This window comes from Genypterus blacodes, unplaced genomic scaffold (genome assembly GCF_046128005.1).
Source record: "Genypterus blacodes isolate CSIRO-AG114 ecotype Tasmania unplaced genomic scaffold, CSIRO-AGI_Gbla_v1 ptg000340l_1, whole genome shotgun sequence".
Lineage (NCBI taxonomy): Eukaryota > Metazoa > Chordata > Actinopteri > Ophidiiformes > Ophidiidae > Genypterus > Genypterus blacodes.
In genome coordinates this window covers 117,501-132,500 of record NW_027467125.1, presented here as the reverse complement: position 1 = coordinate 132,500, position 15,000 = coordinate 117,501, and the positions used below count along the sequence as shown (strand labels likewise).

General features: G+C 49.2%; 2 protein-coding genes across 4 annotated transcripts in view; both read right to left on the bottom strand.

Annotated features, from left to right (window-relative positions):
• LOC142988650 (protein phosphatase 3 catalytic subunit alpha-like) overlaps positions 1-9,403 on the bottom strand; it is a 16,228-nt gene extending 6,825 nt beyond the window's left edge. For all 3 annotated transcript variants that reach the window (XM_076137885.1, XM_076137886.1, XM_076137887.1), the window contains exons 1-5: positions 9,361-9,403; positions 6,982-7,106; positions 4,868-4,979; positions 2,026-2,171; positions 799-938 (exon numbers count right to left, since the gene is read on the bottom strand). In XM_076137885.1, coding sequence (XP_075994000.1) covers positions 799-938; positions 2,026-2,171; positions 4,868-4,979; positions 6,982-7,106; positions 9,361-9,388 — 551 coding nt within the window. In that variant the 5' untranslated portion in view covers positions 9,389-9,403. The remainder of the gene's footprint in view (positions 1-798; positions 939-2,025; positions 2,172-4,867; positions 4,980-6,981; positions 7,107-9,360) is intronic.
• The window catches only part of LOC142988642 (stimulator of interferon genes protein-like), a 114,422-nt gene that overhangs the window by 28,901 nt on the left and 70,521 nt on the right, over positions 1-15,000 (bottom strand). The gene's annotated exons all lie outside the window — the stretch shown is intronic.

Sequence of the window (15,000 nt, the reverse complement as noted above, 5' to 3'; positions counted from 1 at the left end):
CACACACACTCACACACTCCACCTCTCTTCCTCGCCTTCCTCCATTTTTCTTCCTCCCATCTCTCATCTTCCTCGCCGTCCTCCTCCTATGTTGCTCTTCTCGTTCTCTCACTGTATCTTAATATCACTCCGTATCTGGCAGGAGTAGCCAGTCGTCATAGCAACAGAACCGTGCAGTCTCCCCGGGGATTGTGGGATATCGTTTCATGCTGAGACGAGAACTGTGTGTACAAACGTGTGTGTGTGTGTGTGTGTGTGTGTGTGTGAGAGAGAGAGAGAGAGAGAGAGAGAGAGAGAGAGAGAGAGAGAGAGAGAGAGAGAGATGTGTTTATGTGTTTGCTCTTATGATGATTCTCTGCCTCTGGTACACTGATTGTTATTGGATCATAGAGGACAGAGTCTCTCTCTCTCTCTCTCTCTCTCTCTCTCTCTCTCTCTCTCTCTCTCGCCACTATCCCGACCCTGAAGTCCACCTCAAACTTGATTTGTAGATGAAACTCACAGCAGGAGGCGATCACGAGGCGCCCAGATGAACAAAACGCATCTAATGAGTTCCTCAGAAGTTATGAGACACACACACACACACACACACACACACACACACACACACACAGACACACACTGAGACAAATATGAGACCCACTTCTAAAGTCAAGGATTATTGTTTCGTTTCAGAAGGTTGTGTGTGTGTGTGTGTGTGTGTGTGTGTGTGTGTGTGTGTTTGTGTGTGTGTGTGTGTGTGTGTGTTTGTGTGTGTGTGTGCGTGTGCGTGTGCTTGTGTGTGTGTGAGGCCTGTACCTGTAGAAATAGGAGCAGCCTCTGACCGTGTTGTGGCCAAAGTACTCCTGGGTCTTCTCGTTGCCAAAGTCTTCCAGGGGGTCGGCCCACAACAAGTCGCACATGGGCCCGAACGCTGGCGGCTCCTTGAACCGGTCCAACTAGGACACACACACACAAACACACACAGTGATGCCCACAATGCACGCAAACAAGAAGACAAACCTGCGTAACAACAAACAGGTTTTATTACGACAACACAATTGCATGCACACATAAACCTCATATAGCATGAAGCAGGGGTGAAAAGCAAAGCAAACACACACACACACACACACACACAAAACACACACTGTCGGAGCAGAGCATCTCCATGGCAACGCTCACCACACAGGAGGGAGAAGATGTCACACCAGCAGATTCACCATGGAAACACTGCCATTAGATGAGGAAGTGTGTGTGTGTGTGTTCTCGTGTCTCTCTGGTCATATGTGCGCCTTTGTATTCTGCATGCAGCCTGTGTGTGTGTGCATGTATGTGTATGTGTGTTTGTGAGTTTGTTAAATATGTCCCACTTATGTCTTCATGTTTGAGAGAGGAACATCCTGATCACATTTCACTCTTAGCTGAAGCTTTGAACGTCAAACTCACAGAAACGAGCTGAACTGTGTACAAATTTAATTGTAAGGTGTGTGTGTGTGTGTGTGTGCGTGTGTGTGTGTGTGTGTAGCCAATTACCGATTCCCCAGACTAACAGGGAATCACTTTGCCTCTGAGGTTAACGTCACACTCAGCAGTGTTTTCTTCAGTAGCTTGGCAGAAGCTCGTTTGCTTTGACAGTAGCTATTTTCAACAAAATGTAGCTTTTCCAGCAAATTACAATCGTTTTTCCACAAGTAGCTGTGTATTTTGGCAGAAGCTACAGGGCTACTTGTCAATGACATTATTATTGTTGCTGCTGCTGCTAAACACACACACACACACACACACTCTGATTTGTCCTTTGAAGTTGTCCTTAACTCCTTTGTAGTTAGCTACTTCTCCTCAGGAGCTTGTAGTCTGGCTAACAGAGTAGCTTGGCTGCAGCTTAACTACTGTCACTCAAAAGTTGCATTTCAAAGTAGCTTCCCCAACACTGATGCTGGCAGATCCTCACAGGTAATGCTGCCAGCCGAAGTGTGTGTGTGTGTGTGTGAGAGAGAGTGCCTGTGTGTGTGCCTGCGTGTGTGTGTGTGTGTGTGTGTGTACCTTCTTGATGTCGTCCAGTGTGTGTATCTCTGGTGAAAGCCCGCCATGCACACACAGGAACTGCTGGTTCATCAGCGCGGCCAGAGGCAGGCAGTCAAACGCGTCCATGCAGGAGTCGTACACCTGCTCCGAGTACTTGATCTTACCTGGAGGGGTTTGAGGACAGAGTTCAGACGTGAAGAGCAAAGCTGTCTGTCCCTGCTGCTGAGACACACGGGGACAGAACGTCTCCTGGTGTCCTCAACACACAGAGAGGAGAACTAAACATCCCTCCTTCAGGTGGACTCACAGTTTGGTACCGACGTGTGTGAGGCCACTCAAGACCCACAGGAGTCAAAATGTTACGACCCTTAAGTCACATTTTGAGAAAGAGTGTAATTATTTAAGTAGAAAAATGGAAATGGTACCAGAAAAAAAGTCACAATACTTCAAACGGTTTGGAGAATAAAGCTGAAATCGTTTAAAAGAACAAAGTGGACTTGTGGGTAAATGTGCAAACAGCAGGGAGCAGTGTGTGTGTGTGTGTGTGTGTGTGTGTGGAGGCTCAGGTTACACTCCAGCCTGAGGAAACACTCCACGTCGTCACTATAAAAACATTAAAGTGTCATTTCACATTTTCCAGGTTCCAGGTTTCCCTGTGAATGTCGCTGCTTCCTGCCGCAGTTTGGCGTTGTGACTCCTCTGGGCTTCTCCTGCAGCCTCGCACCGTAGAGGACATGGATGTTGCTCAGCTTGTGTCATTACTGGCAGGGTAAGTGTGTTTCCAGCACAATCTGACCCAAATGTAACCACGGAGCGACTCGGAAGTGCCGCTGTAATCCTTTTATGCAACGGCACTTTGATTTGGAAGCGATACCAATAAAGAAACGCGGCTCGCTGCGACTTTAAAGCACATTTCACACGCAGGCGTTACTATTCATCTGACACACAACAATTTGATGGGATTAAAATAGCTGAGAGGGAGAAATGAGGGGGGGGGGGGGGGGGGGGGGGAGATGCTAATTTCATAGAGACGGAGGGATCGATAAGAGAAGATAGAGGAGGAAGAGGAGGAGAGATGGGAAGGAGAAGGGAGAGTGAGAGGACATGAGGAGGAAGCGTACACACCACCAATGAAAGCCTGTATTGTGGAGTAGCATTGTACAGTAGCCAGCGTGTGTGTGTGTGTATGTGTGTGTGTGTGTGTGTGTGTGAACCGCTCCATCTGCCTCGTGTCGAGCAGGAGCTCATTATTGCTATTACACCATTTGTCATCTTATTACACACAAACACACACACATATACTCAAACATTTATTAAGTCGCGCACACACACACATGCACATACTGTCATACTACATGCTCTTGCGCACACTTGTGGTACACACACACACACACACACACACACACACACTCAGCAGATGGTAATTGAGGGCGCCCACTATTCGCCACCAGCACCGGGGGAAATTAGCTTCTTCGTCCCCTGGCCAATCAGGACACAGAGGAGCGAGTCCCTGAGCCAATCAGTGAGGGCCAAATTAATTTGCTGCTAATCACCCGCTTTCGGACAGGACATCAAAACTCAAGGAGAGTGAGTGAGTGAGTGAGAGAGTGAGTGTGTGAGTGAGTGAGTGAGTAAGAGAGTGAGAGAGAGAGAGAGAGAGAGAGAGAGAGATAGACAGAAAGAAACTGTGAGTGAGTGAGAGAGAGGTAGAGAGAGGGGTAGAGAAAGAGAGAGAGAAATAGTGAGTGAGTGAATGAGTGAGACAGAGAGCAAGAGAGAGTGTGAGAGAGAGTGTGAGTGAGTGAGTGAGTGAGTGAGTGAGTGAGTGAGTGAGTGAGTGATTGAGTGAGACAGAGAGAAAGAGTGAGTGAGACAGAGAGAGAGTGTGAGTGAGTGAGTGAAAGAGACAGACAGAGAGAGTGAGTGAGTGAGTGAGTGAGTGAGTGAGTGAGACAGAGAGAAAGAGTGAGGGAGACAGAGAGAGAGTGTGAGTGAGTGAGAGAGACAGACAGAGAGAGTGAGTGAGTGGGTGAGTGAGTGAGTGAGTGAGTGAGTGAGTGAGACAGAGAGAGAGAGTGAGTGAGTGAGAGAGACAGACAGACAGAGAGAGTGAGAGAGTGAGTGAGTGAGTGAGACAGAGAGAAAGAGTGAGTGAGACAGAGACAGAGACAGAGTGTGAGTGAGTGAGAGAGACAGACAGAGAGAGTGAGTGAGTGGGTGAGTGAGTGAGTGAGTGAGTGAGTGAGTGAGTGAGACAGAGAGAGAGAGTGAGTGAGTGAGAGAGACAGACAGACAGAGAGAGTGAGAGAGTGAGTGAGTGAGTGAGACAGAGAGAAAGAGTGAGTGAGACAGAGACAGAGACAGAGACAGAGTGTGAGTGAGTGAGAGAGACAGACAGAGAGAGTGAGAGAGTGAGTGAGTGAGTGAGTGAGTGAGTGAGTATGTGAGTGAGTGAGTGAGTGAGACAGAGAGAAAGAGTGAGTGAGACAGAGAGAGAGTGTGAGTGAGTGAGAGAGACAGACAGACAGAGAGAGTGAGAGAGTGAGTGAGTGAGTGAGTGAGTGAGTGAGTGAGACAGAGAGAAAGAGTGAGTGAGACAGAGAGAGAGTGTGAGTGAGTGAGAGAGACAGACAGACAGACAGAGAGAGTGAGAGAGTGAGTGAGTGAGTGAGTGAGTGAGTGAGTGAGTGAGTGAGACAGAGAGAGAGTGTGAGTGTGAGTGTGAGTGTGAGTGTGTGTGTGTGTGTGTGTGTGTGTGTGTGTGTGTGTGCGAGAGAGAGAGAGAGAGAGAGAGAGAGAGAGAGAGAGAGAGAGAGAGAGAGAGAGAGAGAGAGAGAGAGAGAGGGAAAGCGATACTCACATTCTGTTTTGAAGGTGAAGTATTCTGTCAGGTGTCTACATTCATGGTTTCCCCGCAGTAGAAAGAGCGTCTTTGGGTAAAGGATCTTCAGTGACCACAGGTACAACACACACTGGAGCCAAGGTGGAGGAGAAAACACACAATCCTGGTTTAGAACTTCACTACATTAAACTTACAGGCTTCAAAAGTGTAACATTTTGAGCCGGAGGACAAATTGTGAAGCGGTGAGACGCTAGCCGACTTCCTCTGGCTACATCATTAGTGAGCCATAAAAAGGCAGGTCAGGTCCTTTCACTCTCAGTTCACTCATTAAATACAAAACTGAGGATTTAACGATTCAATGTCGGCCAGCGACACAGAATCCTGGCAAAGACGTTGCATAACATCTTTTTTGTGAATAAACCAAACGATATCCAAATTTGCTGAGCCGCTCGTCACCCCGAGCTAAAGATAGACAGAGGCAGAGTCCGACTCCGTGCTTCAGCTGTGACGGCGCCTCATTGATCGGTTGGCCATTGATTCATTCAGCTGCTGTGTGAATGCAGACCCCTCTGATCTCCCCTCAGATTAGATGCTGTCACACTTTGTCCCTGCTTCTTGCCGGCTGTATTAACTCTGGAGGACTTCTCTCACCTTTAGACAGCAGCTTCCCTGCTCCACATTCAGGTCCCCTGCCTGTGTGTCCTTGGAGTGTGCTACAGAGGTGGCCTAAATATCCCTCCCTCTCTGCTCCACTCGCGCTCCGTGTCAGTGATATTAAACGTCTTTGGCTTTGCGGAGTCGACCCTTTTCCTCCCAACCACAAATGCACCAAACTTTTCTGGTGACTTATTTGGTTCAGCTGACGCTTCCACACTCGTTAGCCTAGAGGCTAGCTGAAGGCCGCGGCGTGGAGGGGGAGGTAGCAGGTTGTTAACGGGAATTGTGGAAGTGAAAAGTGTGTTTGTGTAATTGGAACAGGATGCTAAACATGGATTTAATAGGATCTCACTTCCTGTCTCTCACACCTCCTCACATGTAACCAATCACTGCATGTTAGCTTTGTGTGTTCGCTAGTACACAATGTTTCGCTCAGCTAATAAGATCCTGTTAGCAACTATTGTGCAAACTGTGTAACAACCAAGTCTGAGACGTGACGATGAGCGACATCCGAACTCTAACATGCAAACAGTGTACGTGAACCTGTCGGGGGTTTAACCCTGCGAGGGAAACGTGACCACAAATGACAGAAGAGACAAACAGATGATGAGAGCAGGGGAGACGAGGTCAGGAGGCACATGAGACATTCACACGCATGTCCACTACCAAGACAGCATGTCCTGTGTCACTCCACGTGTGTGTTTTTGTCACTAAACATATTTGGAGGCCTGTGTAACTCCGGGGTTCCTACTGCTGAAGGATCTTGTATTTTATGAGCCCTGCTGCTGATTTGTAATATAGTCTGCAAACAACGACGACGCCCAGATACCTGATACAGCACAACACACACACACACACACACTGAGGGGATGTAGCTCCACTGGATTCAGTCATAAAGGCGACTGAATAAATGGATCATCTATGTCTTAGATTTGTGCCAATTTCAGGTCCAATCAAATCCATTTATTGCCCTTATCAGAGTAATACCTTCGTTTTTAAGTCTTCTTGGTGCTTCAGCCGTGTAAAGCTTTACTGTGTTTACGTTTCCTCTCCCTCAGACTCAGACTCAGTCTCTTTGTACACACAGTTAATGGTCTCAATGCTGATGTCACAGGCTCCATTATGTTTCAGCAGCAGCATCTTGTAACACAAAAGTGATTCAAAACCTTGACATCGATGCTAAAGTCTATTCTGACACTTAAGCGTCTGTATATGTGGAACAGGGAGTGAATGTTGAATTTAATAATTAAGGGCCTCTTCACCTTGTATTTACCTAATAGATTCTGCTCCTGCTAATCTCAATACTGGAGGAGCCATTAAATAAAGCAGCCTGGAGAGTGCAGACCTCCATAGTGAGATACACTTTGCTGCTGGAAACATGTTAGACACTGTAATGGACCGATCGATTAGACTGGTGAGCCTGGTGCTAGATACAGTGAGCTAACAGCAGGAGCAGATGATGAGAAGATGCTGACCTCGATGCTGAAGTAGCCCCTGTCCACGTAGTCCCCCAGAAAGAGGTAGCGCGTGTTGGCAGGAGAACCCCCCACTTCAAACAGCTTCATCAGGTCGAAGAACTGGCCGTGGATGTCGCCACACACTGCGGGAACAGAACAGTCTCATCAGCATAGAACGCCATAACAGATAACTGATCCTGATTCTAAACGCTCAGTACCTCCACCAAGGAATCAAACAATGTCTGGACCAAGCCGGACAGGAGTTTTGTCCTTGTTTTGGGATTTTCTGTACTGTTTTGCTTCAATTGGCTGCCAAAGTTGAGTGGGTGTGGCTCAAAGCGCTATATCTCATGGCTGAATCAGTCTAATGTATCCAAACTTGGTGGCACTTTAACAACAACAGTTCAATTTTGTCAAGAACTTTGGAGGTGGACATTGTAGAGTGAAAAGTTTGTTGATTGGTCAGTGGACAACTCTGTCTCTCACTAATGAGTCGTGATTGCAGGACTCAGCCTTGGTGGAGTTCTGTGCTCTGATCAGTCTTTCTAATACAATCAAATCTGTGGAAAACATTGGTAACTTCACATTCATAACAATCACACATTTGACATTAGATTCTTCAGTGTAATCTTCTCAATCGCTCCATAAACCCCTGATTCAATGTGAGCTAGCTGTGGTCCCATCTGTTCCCATTCACATTCAGGAGTATTGGACCCATTCAGTCTTCAGCGCTGCCTGTCTGTGGGATCGGCCAGCTCCTCCTTCCCTCCGCCTCCCTCACCATCTGTCCGGCCTCTCTTTTGACTTTTCCTTGATGTCATAGTTGCCCTCTGCAGCCATTTTGCGTCGGCCATTTTGCCTCTGCCCGGCCAGCTGCGTCTGTCAGTCGCTCCATCTGCCGGTGCATTTTTTTTGCGTCCGCTCAAAAGCATTCCCTTTAATTTGACTTGGGAATTGGGACGCGGAATGCAGGACTGAAATTGAGCCGTACCTCTCTGCCCCCTCGGACCGCCCTGTGCTCTCCCGACGACCCATGTGACTCCCTGAAAGCCTGTCAGCTCAGATTTGACACCCGCGTGCTCGTCTTGTCGACTCAGCCGAGCATAAGCGTTTACACGGCGCCTCTATCAAAGTGCTAAACTTTTCATAATATCTATTAAATATTTAAATTTACCTGCAGGTCTCTTAGGTCGGAGTGCAGAGATACCGGCTACAGACCCGCCGCCTTCATGTCGGAATACGGATTTGGGAAAGCAAATAACACGTTTGTTGTTGTCGTTGCAGCACGACGGTGTTGCCTGGATACTTGCACTGCGCTGAGGAAGCTGAGTAATGAATTCGGGGGGGAAATCCGATCGTGAAATGGAGAAACTGAACCCGGGAAGCTCCTCCAACTGCCCCGACATTCCATCAGGATTTGGCAGAAATTCATCCCGCAGCTCGTTCTGGAGGTCGATAAGGGAATCTATCCGACATCCAAACCCCTCAGACCATACGTGCTGACTGAGCAGGAATGTGGCTCTTCCCTGAAACGGGTACAAATCAGGCTGATGGCCCAACGTTAGACACACACACACACACACATCCTCTTCTGGGATCAACTCTGTGGATACGGGGATCAATATGCGGCTCCTTAATGGTGAACGGGCTTGAGACTACACTGCTTACGACGGACCGTCCCTCCATCTGCTCGTCTGTCTGGGGATCTGTACCTGTGAAAGCTCAGGGACATTCCCTCGCTGCGTGGGAACACAACCCACACACACAATCATCTCACTGATGCTGCATTTGCATACATACACACACACACACGAAACAGGTACATGAACCCAGCATTGTTAACAGGTGGAGCGAGCTTGAGTCGGCTTGTCTGTCTTCCCTGCTTCTGTCTCAGAAACCTGTTTTCCATTTTGTTCTCCATCGATCTCAATCTGCTCTCCTCGCCTGAACATCCTTGCTTCATATTGTTTCCCCGGCGAGGGAATACATGCAGATATTACCGAAGCCACCGCGCGCTGTTGTGAGTTACACAAGAGCCAATTGATTCTCTGGGTGAAGTGCGACTGAACAACAGTTCACATTAACGGGCCGGCAGATACAAGCGGCAGATTAATGAATCGGTAAATGGAATCTGATAAATGCATAATTACGAATCTCTCCAAGTTTTGCTCGGCAGCTCCATTTCTCTGTCCCGCTGTGTGTGAGCTCATGCTTAGACTCACACACACACACACACACACACACACACACACACACAGCTTTTTTAATACATGTGGCCCCAGTGGGAGGCGTCAACATGACATGAAGACAATAGAATTTGATATTAAAAACCGTCTCATAACCCCTCGATCGCCCTCCCCTCTCTCTCTCTCTCTCTCTCTCTCTCTCTCTCTGTACCCGTGACTGGCGCCTCTATGTCCAACATGGTGCGCTCCTGGCGCAGGATGGCGGCGCCCTCATCGATGATGCGCAGGGCCACGGCCTCCTCCAGTCGGCCCTCCTTGGTGAGGTGAGCTTTGAGCAGGTCCACCCGGGGCCGGCCCTCCGCGTCAAACACCTCCTTCATGGTGAGCCGGTGGGCCAGGGGAAAGGGGACCGCTGGGTGAGGAGGAGGAGGAGGAGGAGGAGGAGGAGAGAGGAGAGAGGATGGATGGATGAAGAGGGAAAGAGGAGAACATTTGAGTTAATGCACAACAACATTTATTCTTCAACAGGCTCATCTACCAACATTAGAGGGCCTGAATCCTCACCATTACCCTGTGTGTGTGTGTGTGTGTGTGTGTGTGTGTGTATCAGGCCTGCCCGCCTCTCTCTGTTCTGCAGTAATGTCTCTCTGCCTCTCTGCCTCTGTTCTGCAGTAATGTCTTTCTTACATAATGAAGGCCCCCAGGGCGCTGCTGGAGAGGGGGGTTGACTGACGACGGGAGTGATACAGCAAGAGCGCACAGCTGCACGTGAGGAGGCACATATACACATGCAAAGACACACTTGACACACACACACACACACAGAAGCCCCCCTAACAAACTCAGTAATAAGAAACAAAAGGCAGAGACACGTGGGCGCATGCGTGCATCATGTAAGGCACAACAGAGTTAACGCGCATGATCGCATACGTGTGTGTGTGTGTGTGTGTCTGTGTGTGTGTGTGAGCCTGCACGCGTACACACATACAAGCTCATAAAAGGTATTGTTATGCAGGATCCACAGAGCCTGTTTGAGCCCCACCAGTGCTAACACAGATAATGGCCTAGATCACACACTCAAAACTAGGCCTGGCTCGCTCGCTCTCTCTCTCCCTCTCTCTCTCTCTCTCTCCCTCTCTCACACACGCTTTTGCTCCATGTGTCACTCTGTTTTGCCCTCTCTCCCATTGCCCCTCTGTGTGTTTGGCTTCCCTCTCTCCCTCGCCCTCTCTCTCTCACTCTACGTCCATCATCACATTTTCTTCATGGGGTATTAAGATAACCGTGCTAAAATTAACCACATGAAGCCAGAATAGAGTTTTATATAATACCACCTAAGCTTCAGTAATGCTAAATGAAGCGTCTCCAAACACAGGACTCATCAGGCTTCACTAAGCAGCTGTAGTCCACAGCAGAAGCAGAAAGGAGCTCCTGTGTTGTGCTACAATCATGGCAGCAGCTTGTTAAATCTGTTTTCCTACAACAATGTTTCCCCTCAGCTGCTTCAGGTGATGGAGCGACATGCACATGAGCTGCCAACTGATGTGAGAAGGAACCCGGAAGTCCCTATAGGACACAGATCCATGAAAACAATGAGATGCTACAGGGGAACGGTGACGGTGAGAAGATATTGGGGAGAACTTGACTTAGAACTTCATGTTTTTAGAAGCTTTTTGTGTTCCGTCCATCCATTAAGGTCCAAATCACCGACTTGGACATGATTTCCCCTAAAATCGATTTGTAATCACTTAAAGACAAAGAATATCTGACACAAATCAAACCTATAGCACCTAGTGGCACCCTGGGGTTCCATATGCTGAGACCCCCGGCTTGCCCCCCCGACTCTTTTACATCCTGGAGCCCCCTGAGTCGTCCCAGGACACCGGGAGCTGAGGGGGGGGGGCGGCTCTGTCCCTGCTCTGAAATCGGCGTTTTGGCCACTGGACTGATTAATGCTTTAAAAGGTTTGTGCACCGCGGGCCGTCCCAGAACAAAAGCCAGGAGTTGGAAAACAATTACTCATGCATGATGGTATTTGTGTGACATCATGTGTATAAAACAAAATTGACAACGGTGATAAAACAGCAGGCCTGGATTAGGAGCAGACTCAACCATTCTAGTACTGGACTGAACCATCCTGGACTCCTACAGGGACGCTGGACTAAAGGCACCAACGTCTCTATACTGAGTGAGAGTGTGTGTGTGTGTGTGTGTGTGTGTGTTTGGGGTTTTTTTTGCAGAAGCAGAGGGAAGCTGGGAGTGAAAAAGTGTTAAATAGTGAGCGCAGAGTGAAAGTAGGGCAGGTATGAGAGAGTGCAGAGCAGCAGAGCAGCAGAGACGGAGCTCAGGGAAAGGAACTATACTTGGGAAAACTATACTTGGCATTTCGGGGGAAAAAAAAAAAACTAGAAGAAGACGTTTGCACCTGAAGACGAGGTGATGAGGGGCAGATGAGGTCACAGCTTAACACGGAGCAGAGAGGAGGCTGTTTATAGTGTCGTGTAGATGTGTAGAGTGTAGAGCAGCAGCTGCTCACATCAACCTGAAGGCCTCTGAAGCTTCATTCACCAACACACACGTCTGATTCCACAATGAGAAGCTGGATTTGTGTTCTCTGTTTTTTGGAGGTGGACTGTTTTCACTCAGTGCTGCAGACCAGTGGACGTGTGTGTGTGTGTGTGTGTGTGTGTGTGTGTGTGTGTGTGTGTGTGTATTAAAGGGATATTCTGATGATTTTACAGAATTTAACACCAAATATCTCAAAAATGTTCCAATGTGAAAACAACAAAAAAGCGTCAGCGACTTTGTTCAGACATTGTTTTTCCTAAAATATCTGGAAAAACATGTGGAAAGATTCAAAAATAGACCTCAACGAGAAGAAAAACATGATGTCCTGAGGTGTGTAACGTTGCGTTTACATGCCAGCTGCAGGTTTCAGATGACAAACAGCCACTGAGTCGTGTCCGTGTCACTTTGAAGCATCAGATCTTCACGCTTCACCGGCCTTTCAAAGCGACGTGTCATGGTTTTAGTTTGTTCGTTCCTCCTTTCATCTCTTTACTGAGCAAAAACCGCAAAAACATGGAAAGCACAACCTAAGCAAAGATGGAAGCACAGGGGACCGCAGTTGTTTATCAGTCTTAATTACAGAAGGTTCCTTTATACGAGCCTGACGAAGACCACGGAGCCGCCGAAGCAACGCCTCGGTCAGAGCAGAGATCTGGACAGAGTGACTCATCTGTGGAGAAGCTGAGTGCAAACCAATTTTGCTCTTGAGCTTCTACTGCACCCAAAGGCCATTCAGTCCACTTCACTGCTCCGGCCCTGTGATGAGACGGAGACGTGAGGGCGACGATGATGAGGAGGATGATGAGGATGATGGTGATGGTGAGGAAGCGGGGCACATATTGTGTGAGATGTGGTTTGTGCGTGCGGCAGGAAGGAGAGAAGAAGCCTCGGCAGCTGTTTACTGTTTGCACGCGCTGACAGAGACGCAGCCTGGGAGTTCACGCTGCAGAACGCCAGAGAGGGAAGAAGCCAGAAACATCAACCCAACGTCACCGCCACTATCCAGGGGAAATAACCGAGCAGGAAGTGAAGCGTCTGGCACGTCGGCCTTTCCTGTATCAGCGCTGTCAGCGTTTTGCTTACAGTCTTCTCCGGTCTTCTAAGAAGCAGCTGGCTCCTCGGGTGTGTTTGCTTCTTCCCCTCTCTTATAATCAGATGGGATTTCCACGTTGCGTCACCGTGTCAAAACTCCCACCTTGATTAACTTTGACCGCTAAGTTCTTGTGGGCATCAGGCCGCCACTTTAACTGATTACTCCACAGTCTCGCCGCCGCTAATTCGCCTTCAGCACAAAGTCCTAACGCAGGCAGGAGGAATCTCTCTGAGGCTCTGAATGAAGCCGGCGTCCCTCTATGGCCTCGGTTTGCCTGACGCGACCCTCCGACCTCCCACGTGGGGCTCCTCACCTGCCAGCACAGATGTGTTTGGTTCTCACAGACGGAGCCAATGTGAGCGGTGACGACCTTCTGTGCCGCTTTGGAACCAGACTGCACTAAATATCACAGACTAATGTGACGACTTAATCCTGTGAGCGTGACACACATACAGGCGCCCTGCACTCACACACAAAGCACCGCTTCAACCACATTCAGCCGGCTAAATGTGCCTGGCAAACCTCATGTGCCTTTGGAGCGTCGCACACACACACACACACACACACACACGCTCGCTCGCTCGCTCTCGTCCTGGTTTGATCGTCAAACATTCAGACGGATGAGTTACAATGAATCATAATTCTGCTTTAGAAATCTGGCCAACCGGCTGATTTACGCCACCAAGCAGTCAAAGAAGAGCTGGAACAAGGCAGCGGCAAGTGGCACGGTCGCCATGGGAACCACTATGAAACATGTGCATTCCATCAGTCGGCAGTCGCTACGGTTACACTGCTCTCAAACTGCCACCAAAGCCTCGACGTCACATCCTGATAGAGCAGCATCACGTCTCTGCAGCGCCTCCTACTGGCAGGCAAACACACGGCGCCATTTACCACAAAGGGGACGGACGGAGGCGGAGGAACGTGGAGGAGGAGCTCTGTCACACCTGGCCTGTCGGTGCAGGAGGTGGCCGTGTCTGAGTCAGCAGCCTTTAACACACCTGTGAGGGGTTTCACACACACACTGCTGTCAGCAATGTGTGTGTGTGTGTGTGTGTTCATTTATGTACACAGGCTCATCTCTGGCGATGGCCGGAAAAAACACCAGGTGAAAGCAATTCTGTAGGTGTCAGCGCTGTAAGGACGGGTTTAGGCTTCAGGGCGACTCGCTGGGCTCCCGGCGTGTGAATCCTTGGAAGGAGGAAGTTGGCGCCTCTCTGGACGGCGGCTGTGTTGCGTTTTGAACGCTTTTGGCGATGCGGCCAAGCGTTTGAACCTTTGAGTCTGCAGAAGGTGTCTCTGTCTCTGCTCCTGTGACGGGGACGCTCAAGTCCAGCTCCTCTGAGACGCAACCCAGGCATGACAAGATCGCCATACGCCATGAGTGTGTGAGAGAGAGAGAGAGAGAGAGAGAGAGAGAGAGAGAGAGAGAGAGAGAGAGAGAGAGAGAGAGAGAGAGAGAGAGAGAGAGAGAGAGAGAGAGAGAGAGAGAGAGAGAGAGAGAGAGAGAGAGAGAGAGAGAGAGAGAACGCAGGGATAAAGACTCTTTCTCCTTCTCAGTCTCTCTCCAGTGTCGTCCTCCTGCTGGCTCGCTCACACAGCTCATCTCCCCCGTGTGGCGTTTATTAAGGAGCAAAGCTGCTCGCTCAGCCAAAATGTGAGACTGTGAGAGCGTCCAGGGAGGAGAGCCTGAGAGGGAGAGCTACCGCACGGCTTTCAACCAAATCTCCTAAATTTGTTTGGGCTGACCTGAGAGCCTAACTGGAGCAGAATCATCTTGTTACTGAGTGAAGCCTCCCTAATGGCTCAAGTTGATTATGGGGACGTTTCATCAGGTTTAACCGCTCGGCCCCAGACGAGCTCGCAGGAAGGGACAGCCTGAGAGGACATCCTGCAGGAAGAGGAGGTGTGAGGCAGAGCTCCACAGATCTACAGCAGCAGGTCCTTCAGCTGCTCTGGTGGCCACGGTAACACACCAGGGAGCCAACATGCAGGCAACGGATCAATCCATTACAGAGCAACACTAGAGTGTGTGTCTAGACTGCATCTGTCCAGAGCAGCTTCATCTAGTGACATCAGCACTGAGGACATGTCTCTCTCTCTCTCTCTCTCCATGTGTGTGTGTGTGTGTGTGTGTGTGTTAATAGTGTGCTCTTCAGGCACACGCTAAAGTGATCACACACAGATCTC